We start from the raw sequence: 12,252 nt of genomic DNA on the forward strand, positions 1-12,252 counted from the left end.
ATCATTAGGCAGTCACAATGTCAAGGTTAGCTGAGGACGTGGCGTCTTGGTGTTGCAACCCACGGTAACGGTCCCCCTAGGCTTCCCCCTTCTCGACCCTTATTAGCCAGCGGCTACATTTCGATGAGTGCTACCCACCTGGGAAACTGTGATGCTGCACTTCTTGGCCAGCTCCTCTTTCGCCTCCTCGCTTGGGTAGGGGTTGCTGAGGTGCGAGTAGAAATACTCGTTCAAAATTTCCGTCGCCTGTTTGCTGAAGTTTCTCCTTTTCCGCCTGAGTGGGGAGCAAAACGAGAGAAAGGCCGAGAGAGCCTATTAGCGGGACCGGCATTAACTCATCCATTTGGATCACACAAATTGCACAATCAATCTTGCACATAAATGGTGAAAATGATGAGGAATGGGCTCTGAGGCTCTGAGGAGCAGAATACTGTGTCCTGCTTCGAGTCTCGTCAAGACAAAGACGACCGGGCTCAAACTGACACACACAAACAAACACACACAACCTCAAAAACACATAGAATGTTAAATTTGGTCTGCTGGCCTCCAATTTCCAGTCCAAGCGTGTAATGTGCAGAGTTTAGTGCAGCGGATGGGTGGGCTTCGTGATGGAGCGCAAAAGCCCAGTCGGAGTGCATCTCGGTACATTATAGAAATCACGGCATGCACAGTTGAGCATTGTTCCTTAAGTGCCACAGCCCCAGGGATCTCCAGCAGAAACAAGCAAATCCTAACTGGATCAGGGTCCGCGTCCCTCCCAAGGGCACTACTTATCACGTTCTTGAGCATTTGCTTATTTTTTGGCCGTGTTTACTGCGCCCGGCACAGGCAGTGGGCAGAAAATGTGCTTCCGCTCACATAGCCTTACTGTTGGTGGTTAGGGTAACCCTTAACATGTTTTACACATGACATGGTCAGTTTGTTGTTTAGGTGTCATTTTTGACTCTGACCTTAGTTTTATACCGTATACAAAAATATAAGAACAACTAGTTTTTATCATCTTAAGAATGTAGCCAGAGTTCGCCCAATTCTCTCTCAGGGCAACACGTAAACACAATTACGAGTCGTATAGATCAGTGGTTCTCAAATGGGGGTATGCGTACCCCTGGGGGTACTTGAAGGTATGCCAAGGGGTATTTTTTAAAATATTCTAAAAATAGCAACAATTCAAAAATGCTTTATAAATATATTTATTGAATAATACTTCAACCAAATATGAATGTAAGTTCATAAACTCAGTGAAGCACAAGCTCAGGTTTCTCACTAAAATGTCTGTCAAAAATAACTGTGAAAAGAAATGCAACAATGCAATATTCAGTGTTGACAGCTAGATTTTTTGTGGACATGTTCCATAAATATTGATGTTAAAGATTTATTTTTTTGTAAAGAAATGTTTAGAATTAAGTTCATGAATCCAGATGGATCTCTATTACAATCCTCAAAGAGGGCACTTTAAGTTGATGATTACTTCTATGTGTAGAAATCTTTATTTATAATTGAATCACTTGTTTATTTTATTTATTTTTTATTAAGTTTTTAGTTATTTTTATATCTTTTTTTTTCCAAATAGTTCAAGAAAGACCACTACAAAGGAGCAATATTTTGCACTGTTATACAATTTAATAAATAAGAAACTGATGAAATAGTGCTGTATTTTACTTCTTTATCTCTTTTTTTCAACCAAAAATGCTTTGCTCTGATTAGGGGGTACTTGAATTAAAAAAATGTTTACAGGGGGTACACCACTGAAAAAAGGTTGAGAACCACTGGTATAGATTATTGTAACGCCCTGCTTCCTAAAAAGGTTATTTCACCTTTACAACTACTCCAAAATTCATCTGCCCACATTCTGACGAAGACCAGAAAGCGGGCCCTCATTTTAAAATCTCTGCATCTCTGTGTTTAAGGATACATTTTAAGGTTCTTCTTATGGTTTATAAATGTGTTTATGGTATTGGGCCTTCCTATCTTTTAGATTTGCTTTTACAATATGAACCCCCGTGAACCCTGAGATCCTCGGCTCTCATCTCCTAATTATTCAAAAAGTCAGTTCACAAAGTCACGGGAATGGCATCTTTCCACTATTATGGCCCCTGTCTATGGAACAGCTTGTTGGAGGACCACAGGGCTGCAGAGAACGTTCATGTTTTTAGGACCAGGCTTACGCACCCTTTTCAATTCAGTTCAGTTTCAGTTTATTTCGAACATGCATAATGCAATTTAATGCATCACATATTTCCAGTTGTTTCATTACAGCACGTCCGAAAAGGAGTAGGAAGAAGCAGAGCTTTTTTAATCCTACCCCTTTTCATACCATAGCAATTTTATCCAATTGTATCTTTTGATTTGACTTTTACCTAAAACATATTAATTTTATTGAAGTTATACATTCTTTACTTTTAATCTTATTAGATGTGCAATATTGTATTTAGTTCTATTTATTACATATTTACCGTGTATTATTTTTTTTTTTTATCCTCAGATGTTTTATTGTATTTTACCTTTTATTCTCACTCATGTTTTTTTTAAACTATTTTTCATATTTTATTATTTTTACTTTGCAGCGTTCCTCAGAGGGAGCCATCTGCATCAGGGGTTATCGGCCATGACTGTGGGGGGCGCTTTGTGTCAGCGCCCTGGTGGCCGTGGTCTGGTGACCTCCTGGTGCAGATGGCTCCTGAGATAGTGTTAACTCACTTGGTTCCTCCGTACTCAGCCATGCATTCATTTGTTTGTGTGTGTGTGTGTGTGTGTGTGTGTGTGTGTGTGTGTGTGTGTGTGTGTGTGTGTGTGTGTGTGTGTGTGTGTGTGTGTGTGTGTGTGTGTGTGTGTGTGTGTGTGTGTGTGAGATGATGGGGGATGTGGGTCACCGGGGTATTGTTTTCAAGTATATCAAGCACTTTGTTTTGCATTTCTTATATGTATGAAAAGTGCTTTATACATATAGTTTGATTGATTGATTGAGGTGTGAAAAATGCATCATGGTTATCTTAAAGTCAGTCATTGCAGCATTGCTCAGACTGCCAGAAAAAAAAACATTTTGACAAGAATTTAGTTGGAGTTTGGTTAAATGATGCAGCTAAGCCGGACTAAGATCTTTACACTGGACATGTTGAATAACCACTGGATAAAAGTTCAGCAATGACAAAGTGTAATTGTATCCGTGAGGTAATTCAGTCCATCAAAGTAGGACAAACAAACACTTGCAGGACATAGTGATGCTCCGCTATTGAAGTGACCGGTCGCCCTAATCATGTGTTCCCCGCTTAAACAACCACACAGTGTTTATGCCACAGAGTGTTTATATGCTACGGTAAAGTTTGGTAAACTGTGGAAATGATCTACAACAGGCCTGGGCAATTATTTTGACTCGGGGGCCACATTTAGAGAAAAAAATGTGTCTGGGGGCCGGTATATCTATTTTTAGGAACACTAATACAAAACCTCACAATAATGTTTGATTGATTGATTGATTGAAACTTTTATTAGTAGATTGCACAGTACAGTACATATTCTGTACAATTGACCACTAAATGGTAACACCCGAATAAGTTTTTCAACTTGTTTAAGTCGGGGTCCACGTAAATCAATTCATGGTAATGTCTGATTGAATGCTAAAAACGTTATGACAGACCGCCTTAAAAAACGAAATGGAATTTTACATTTTTCTATGAACGATAAAACACTGAATATTGACAAAATATGAATGTCACACCCCCTTTCGATCGACATGAGTGAAAACGCAACAAAAATGCAACAAAGGATGAAATTATGAACGCGAAGGGTACAAAATAAACCCACCTACAATCTGATATATCTGATATTTGCTGAATTTCCCCCAGGGATCAAAGTACTTTATAGTCTATTCTATACTATGTATCAGTGGTTCTCAACCTTTTTTCAGTGATGTACCCACTGTGAAAATTGTTTTAATTCAAGTACCCCCTAATCAGAGCAAAGCATTTTTGGTTGAAAAAAAGAGATAAAGAAGTAAAATACAGCACTATGTCATCAGTTGCTGATTTATTAAATTGTATAGCAGTGCAAAATATTGCTCATTTGTAGTGGTCTTTCTTCAACTATTTGGAAAAAAAGATAGGTTTTTATTTATATTTATAAAGGATTTTTGAATTGTTGCTATTTTTAGAATATTTAAAAAAAATCCCACGTACCCCTTGGCATACCTTCAAATACCCCCAGGGGTATGCGTACCCCTATTTGAGAACCACTGCTATATATCACTAAGCTTTAGAACTTTGTAGTGAAAATGTCCTTCCGCATCTGTGGAAACGCTTCCCACCCACACTGCTTGGTGCCTGGTCTGAGCTGCTGTGACGTAGATCAGTGGTCCCCAACCTTTTTGTAGCTGGGGACCGGTCAACGCTTGAAAATTTGTCCCACGGACCGGGGGGGGGGTGGGATTTTTTTTTTTTTTTTTTTTTTTTTTTCATAAAGAAATATAATCATGTGTGCTTACGGACTGTATCCCTGCAGACTGTATTGATCTATAGTGACATGCACATACACCATATGTATATATTGTGTTTTTTATGTTGATTTAATTTTAAAAAATAATAATAATAATAATAATTTTTTTTTATTTTTTTATTTTTTGCGCGGCCCGGTACCAATCGGTCCGCGGACCGGTACCGGGCCGTGGCCCGGTGGTTGGGGACCACTGACGTAGATTACCATGGTAACTAATCAGATGACCATAGTAACTAATTAGATTACCATAGTAACTGGTATATCATCCATAAAAGCAGATTCCAACCATTGAAAGACTTAGTATAGTTGAAGACTTACGGTCATTAGAAAACCTCACTGCACATCATAATGGGAGCTACACTTTCCATCTTAAACATCTAAAAAAGTTATTTGGGAATGTCCGGCGGGCCAAACTGAAAAGCTCAACGGGCTGCATTGTGGCCCCCGGGCCTTAATTTGCCCAGGTCTGATCTACAATGTAAGAAATGGAGGATATACAGTATATCCCAACCCTAAAACACAGCATTCTCAGTGCAACAAGTCCCCTATTGTTTAAGTTTTTAAAAAAAAACTTAAAGTTTGTGCAGTGATGCAGTGACAACAGAAAACAGTTTACTTTGAAAGTAATGTGAATAACTTTTAGTTGGAGTTTCTAATAAAGTCTCAGGAAAACACATCGGCAAAGATAGAAAACAAAACAAAACCTGCAACATAGTGTAAAAAGGACTTAACCCACTCAGTTTGGCTATATGGGGCACAGAGAATGCCTAAACTTGAAAAACTGACCTGGCATCAAGGAATCTGGAGCGCAGGATCATGACAGCCTCACAGGTGCTCTGTTTCAGTTGCATTTGGATGGAGCTGAACTTACGGTGGATGATTCCCACCATGCGCTCAATCTCTTTGGGAGAGATGGGCCGCGTGCGAGACTGTTCCCGCAGCAGGTTCATCACATGGGTAGTGAATTCGTTACATGCCTGTCGAGTAGAAACAGAGACAAAAGCAGCCAGAGTCAGTTTTGTAAAATGTCACAAGAGCGAGCTCTTCAGAACAGCAGAAAGCCTTTTGACTGTTTCTCCACAATTGCACACATTTTCCATGAAGAAACAAGTTCATTATACGCAAGCTCTTCTTGTTAAAAGCCTCAACTGAGTGCTGTGTTTATATATTACTTTGACATAATAGGTGAAGTCATCTGTGAATATAAATGCCAATTTGCAATTTGGCCTGGCCCTAATGCAGAGGGAATTTAAACAGCTTTCCGTTAAATCAGTAGTTCATACATGATTAATTAGAATAACTCATTTATGTAGTGCACACTTTAGCTCATTACCCTGAGTAAAATTCGTTAGGTATTTACATTTAGATAATTAAAACCTGGAAATACCCCTAAGAAAGATGCATTCACTCTAGGTAAAGTGGTGCATGCCCCTGCAAACCCACCTGCACTCACAGAGAGTAAATTAGTCTAATTTACTTCTCTGGCTCGATGAGGAATTACTGTTACTTTTTTTTTTTTTTTTTTTACCATAATGCCTCTGTGGTTAATGGCAGGTGAGAGCATCATACTTTTACTGGACACCAATCACTTACAGTTACAGAGACATTAATATTATTTTTCTAAAGTGAGCTCCCCTTGCAAAATCTGCTCTTGTGTTGCTTGCTAATACATAGAGCTAAGCATTAATGCAATAGTGAAGCACGGCGCACAAGTGGATAATTGGAAACAAATGTAAATATGGCATACTGTACGTCATGTAAATATATCGTGGGGTGCAATAATATTAGGATATGATACCAACTAGAAGTTACAATGGAACAATTAATATGTAGGTGCTTTAGACAGTTCTGTAAGATGATAAACTGTGTCCAGTCAGCCAGCCATGTATTATTTTTTATCATTTTATTTTAAACCTTTAAATGCATTTAAAAAAATAATGTCACTGTTTTCAATTAGTATAAATTAGCATACCATTAGTTATTTTACTAATCTAAACCTGTAACATTAACTGAATGAAAGGCCTTCAAAATAGTAAAACTTAGGGTAAATCCCCCAAAAATTACATGTTTAACATTTTTCTTTAGAACTAAAGCAAAAAAATTTACAAAATGTTTTTGCACACTTCAAAAACTTAAGCACGTTTTAGTCCTGTTTGGTTTTGAAGATAATTAAAGATTAATTACCCCAAAAGGATTGAACAGTTAATAAATAAACATCGGTGGTTCAGAGGAAATTAAAGATAAATAACAGACTGAAAAACGTGTTCTTAGTAGTGTCGTCCCGATACCAAAATTATTTTGATACTTTTCGGTACTTTTCTAATTAAAGGGGACCACAAAAAATTGCATTGTTGGCTTTATTTTAACAAAAAATCTTAGGGTACATTAAACCTATGTTTCTTATTGCAAGTTTGTCCTTAAATAAAATAGTGAACATACAAGACAACTTGTCTTTTAGTATTAAGTAAGCAAACAAAGGCTCCTAATTTAGCTGCTGACGTACGCAGTAACATATGGTGTCATTTTTATTCTATTATTTTATCAAAATTATTAAGGACAAGTGGTAGAAAATTAATTATTAATCAACTTGTTCATTTATTGTTAATATATGCTAACTTTCTCTCTTAACATGTTCTATCTACACTTCTGTTAAAATGTAACCATCACTTATTCTTCTGCGGTTTGATACTTTACATTAGTTTTGGATGATACCGCGAATTTGGGTATCAGTCCGATACCAAGTAGTTACAGGATCATACATTGGTCATATTCAAAGTCCTCGTGCGTCCAGGGACATATTTACTGAGTTTATAAACATAATATACATTAGAAAAAAACGAAAGAAGATGTTGTGATGCCAAAAAAATATTGACGTAATCATAGTATTATCGACTACATACGCTACTGTACTTGGTATTATTACAGTGGATGTTAGGCGTAGATCCACCAATGGCGTTTGTTTACAATTTGTGGCGGACTGGTACTTTTAGAGGCGGTATAGTACCGAAAATTATTGATTATTATCGCGGCACTACACTACTACCGGTATACCGTACAACCCTAGTCCTTTTCAACGTATAGCAGGATTTGCACTAAACACCATTTTTTGTCTTTAGTATATTCATGAGAACCTGTGTCCTATGCAGTGGACATTTATGTTTTGCAAAACGGAATCATGACAAAAGAGTCACACAGCAAATAAATGTCCCCTGCAGAGGACGCTGGAGTCGAAAGTACAAATCATGTTGGAATGTTCTCGGAATATTATTTTTTTTTTACCCCACACCAACAGATAACATCATCTTGATGCTTAGGGTGATCTGGAACTGGCTACAGCAGAAACCTCTTCTTACCTGTTCGTATTTCTCCAGCTCTGTGTGGTAGATCTGTCTGATCTGCGTGAGCTTAGCTCTGTAGTCGGAATGTTCAATAGAATTGTCAGCCGCCCCGCCTGAGGCGGCGGCTGCAGCTGCGGCGGCCGCGGATCCGCCACCTTTTTCCGGTCCTGCCACGCCCTCTGCCAGCAGCATGTTGTCTAAACGCATGAGCTGGGGGTCTGGTGGGTCCTCCTCCTGGGCACCTCGGATGCTGAGACCTGCAGCAGAAAGGACACAGGAAGGGACTGTCAGACGACTAACACACTTTTCACAGACATTTCTGAGAGGTAACCCACCTAAATGACTAAAACCGAGCATTATTATCTGAACAACATTTTTACAAAATGCAACCTGATTAGACCTGACTGATGTGTTGAGAACAATTAGAAGCAATGAGTCTGCATTGTCTACGATAGTAGGATGTTTTCCCTGCAGGTATGTAGTCAGCGCCTTCTGAGACTGTGCTGTGTTCCTGTCGCCCATGTCTAAGCCTGTTCTTTTATTTACTCACTGCAGTGCACACTGTGTACGGGGAGCTTGACATGACAGCAACATCCATAAACTGACAAATGCTCAATGGTGAAGTGGCACTCCTACTTTGTGAAAAGATCCTAAACAGAGAACTACACCTCCAGTGTCTTTGTTTTTGACATTGAACGCCAGGAACTCTGCAGTGCACCGTCTATTTAACCTCTTGTTCGCGATGAAGATCTGAATGTGCACCTCTGATTTTGCAGCATTTGTTGTCACAATATGCGCCCAATTAATTATTTGTGAAACATTTACCATACTAATTTTTCTCATGACTTCACACCCTGTTTTTTTCTGTCTCACAAGCCAGTCTTTGAGGACAAAGCCGCTCCCAGTCTGTGGAATGCTCTCCCTGACCACCTGAGGGCACCACAGACTGTGGATGCTTTTAAAAAAGGCTTAAAAACCCTTCTTTTTAAAAAAGCCTTTTTTTTAGATATATGCATACTAGTTCCAGCTATTTGGCTGTTGTAGTTTTTTTTTTTATTATTATCTTTTTATTTGTATTTTTTTTAATACACCGTAGCACTTTGAGGTTGTTTACTCAATGTGAAGTGCTTTTTTTTTTTTTTTTTTTACAAATAAAATCTATTATTATTATTATTATTATTATTATTATTATTATTATTATTATTATTATTGTCAGTGAGTTGTAATCACCAAGTAGACACAATTCAGGCACACCAGTGGCAATGCAGCTATGATGTCTGGTTTTATCGTAAACACAAAATCTGGGTCAGTATTAAATCAAACATAAATACACCATCATTTTCGGGCTATAGAGTGCACCTAAATATATATATTTTTTTATACCTACTGGGCACACAGGTGTACACTTTGAAACACGAAATATTTACAGACTGCCGATATTATCGGCCGATAAATGCTTTAAAATGTAGTATCGGAAATTATCGGTATCGATTTCAAAAAGTACAATTTATGGCTTTTTAAAACGCCGCTGTACGGAGTGGTACACGGACGTAGGGTGAGGTACAGAGCAGTTGCGTCTCCCAGTCATACTTGCCAACCCTCCCGATTTTCCCGGGAGACTCCCGAATTTCAGTGCCCCTCCCAAAAATCTCCCGGGGCAACCATTGTCCCGAATTTCCACCGATTTCCACCCAGACAACAATAATGGGGGCGTGCCGGCCCAATCACATAATATCTACGGCTTTTCACACACACAAGTGAGTGCAAGGCATACTTGGTCAACAGCCATACAGGTCACACTGAGGGTGGACGTATAAACAACTCTAACACTGTCACAAATATGCGCCACACTGTGAACCCAAACCAATCAAGAATGACAAACACATTTCGGGAGAACATCCGCACCGTAACACAACATAAACACAACAGAACAAACACCCAGAACCCCTTGCAGCACTAACTCTTCCGGGACGCTACAATATACACCCCCCGCTACCCCCCACACCCCCACACCCCCACCTCGCCCCCTCAACCCCGCCCACCTCAACCTCCTCATGCTCTCTCAGGGAGAGCATGTCCTAAATTCCAAGCTGGTGTTTTGAGGCATGTTAAAAAAAATAATGCACTTTGTGACTTCAATAATAAATATGGCAGTGCCATGTTGGCATTTTTTTTTCGATAACTTGAGTTGATTTATTTTGGAAAACCTTGCCACATTGTTTAATGCATCCAGCGTGGCATCACAACAAAATTAGTCATAATAATGTGTTAATTCCACGACTGTATATATCGGTATTGGTTGATATCGGAATCGGTAATTAAGAGTTGGACCATATCGGAATATCGGATATCGGCAAAAAAGCCATTATCGGACATCTCTATTAATAATAAGTTACATCCCTGGGCGAGGCTGTCAAGACTTGGACTGTGGGGGGTTTGTTTTCCCGAGATGCAAGAGAAATTGGACCGGACATGGCGTGAAGGTAAAGACATGATTTAATTCTAACAAAAAGAGTGAACAAAAAGCGCGCACAAGGCGGAGCTACAAACTTGGCTAATGAAAACAAAAACTATGGACATGAAACAAAAGGACTTACTGTGGCATGGCATGAAGCATGAGGTATGGTAACAGCAGATAGCATGGGTGTCAAGGGTAATGTCGCCAGGCTGACTTCCTGGCAACTATCGGCTTAAATAATAGTGACAGGTGCGTGAGTCCAAGACGTGAAACAGGTGACACTAATGGTTGTCATGATAACAAAACAATGGAGTGAAAACAGGAACCAAAAAGAGTCCAAAAACCAAACAGGACATAACTAAACAAAACATGATCACAGACATGACAGAGGCTAATTTTATGGGCAGCATGACAAACTCATGAACCCGTAAAAATCTATAAATTAACCGCTGTATTCTATAAAGAGCAGGATTCAAAATGTGGGTAAAACGTAACAAATTATAGATCGGAAATTAGGGTATATACCGAATCAAATGTGACTCTATGGGCAGTAAATACTCTGAGTGTCCACTCAAATGTTCTTCCAAACCAGAGTTTTTTTTTTCAATTCAATAATCCCTCTCGCAATTCAGAGATGTTTAACAGCTCATTACAGCGACATTAAGACATGGCTAGCCTCTGGAATCTAAATAAGAAGATTAGTTGCTCTATTGTGTCAGCCAGTAGGCGTGCAACTAGAGACTAAGTTGACCGACTGACTGACCGACCTTGCCCACCACTCAGAGAAGTCAGCACGAGACGGAAACATTTTACATTTTTCTAAGGTAATCAAAAACAGGAGACGTCGTATGTATCCACTCCTCTGATGTATTGCTGAGCTGCAGTGTCAGTGAGAAATTTGCCTCTATTTATGGATTGGCTGGCTTTGAGTCTTTGAGGTGTAATGGTGTGAAAGGAGTGGATGAATGTGGCTATTTGTGTTGGAGACATTGAGATGCTGGACAAGGCTCCATCAGGCTTGCACGGCCAAACCAACCATGTGGACAACATGCCGGCTGCTCCAGTAATCATTGTCCACATCACGCTGCATCTGCACAACTCTCACACCCAAATATCTCATAGTGTGTGGCAGGTATACTGGTATTAGTATAGTCCCGCGATACTAATGAATCAAATTCGGTATGTTATCCCCCAACCCCGTCGTCGTCACGTCGTGCCATTGCTGGTTTAGAGGCAGACAAGCATGTTCGGTAGCGCACAATCACTGAGTACTCACTAGCAGACACAGTGTGTAGACAGGAAAGGGAGAACAGACGCATTTGGCTTAAAAACTAAAGATAAAGGTGAAGTTATAACATTGAAACGCCCTCAGGAAGAGGTACTTTAAGACATGGCTAGCTAGCTAGCGGCTAACGTCTAGCCCCAGTCGGCAGTGTTTTAGCTACTTCTAAATCACTAATCCTCACCTCTATGGCGACAAATAAAGTAAGTTTCTTACAAGTATCATCCCTGCAGGATGAGGAATGGCTAAACATGCTTCACTACACACTGTAGCTCACCGGCGTCAAAATGTAAACAAACGCCATTGGTGGATCTACACCTGACATCCACTGTAATTATATCAAGTACAAGAGCGTATCTAGTCGATACTACTATGATTATGTCTATTTTTTGGCATCACAACATTTCTTTCGTTTTTTTTAATTGGTATTATGTTTATAAACTCAGGAAATATGTTCCATGAAGACTTTGAATGTGACCAATGTATGGTCCTGTAACGTCTTGGTATCGGATTGATACACAAATTTGTGGTATCATCCAAAACTAATGTAAAGTATCAAACAACAGTAGAATAAATGATTATTACATTTTAACAGAAGCGTAGATAGAACATGTTGAAAGAGAAAATAAGCAGATATTAACAGTAGATGAACAAGTAGATTAAAAAATTAATTTTATACCACTTGT

The 12,252-nt window shown here is 39.2% G+C and overlaps 1 protein-coding gene across 6 annotated transcripts in view; it reads right to left on the bottom strand.

The window, feature by feature from the left end:
- The window catches only part of pbx3b (pre-B-cell leukemia homeobox 3b), a 150,484-nt gene that overhangs the window by 21,745 nt on the left and 116,487 nt on the right, over positions 1-12,252 (bottom strand). For all 6 annotated transcript variants that reach the window (XM_062051122.1, XM_062051121.1, XM_062051117.1 and 3 more), the window contains exons 3-5: positions 7,842-8,083; positions 5,275-5,465; positions 139-274 (exon numbers count right to left, since the gene is read on the bottom strand). In XM_062051122.1, the coding sequence (XP_061907106.1) occupies positions 139-274; positions 5,275-5,465; positions 7,842-8,083 (569 nt within the window). The remainder of the gene's footprint in view (positions 1-138; positions 275-5,274; positions 5,466-7,841; positions 8,084-12,252) is intronic.

This window comes from Entelurus aequoreus, linkage group LG06 (genome assembly GCF_033978785.1).
Source record: "Entelurus aequoreus isolate RoL-2023_Sb linkage group LG06, RoL_Eaeq_v1.1, whole genome shotgun sequence".
NCBI lineage: Eukaryota > Metazoa > Chordata > Actinopteri > Syngnathiformes > Syngnathidae > Entelurus > Entelurus aequoreus.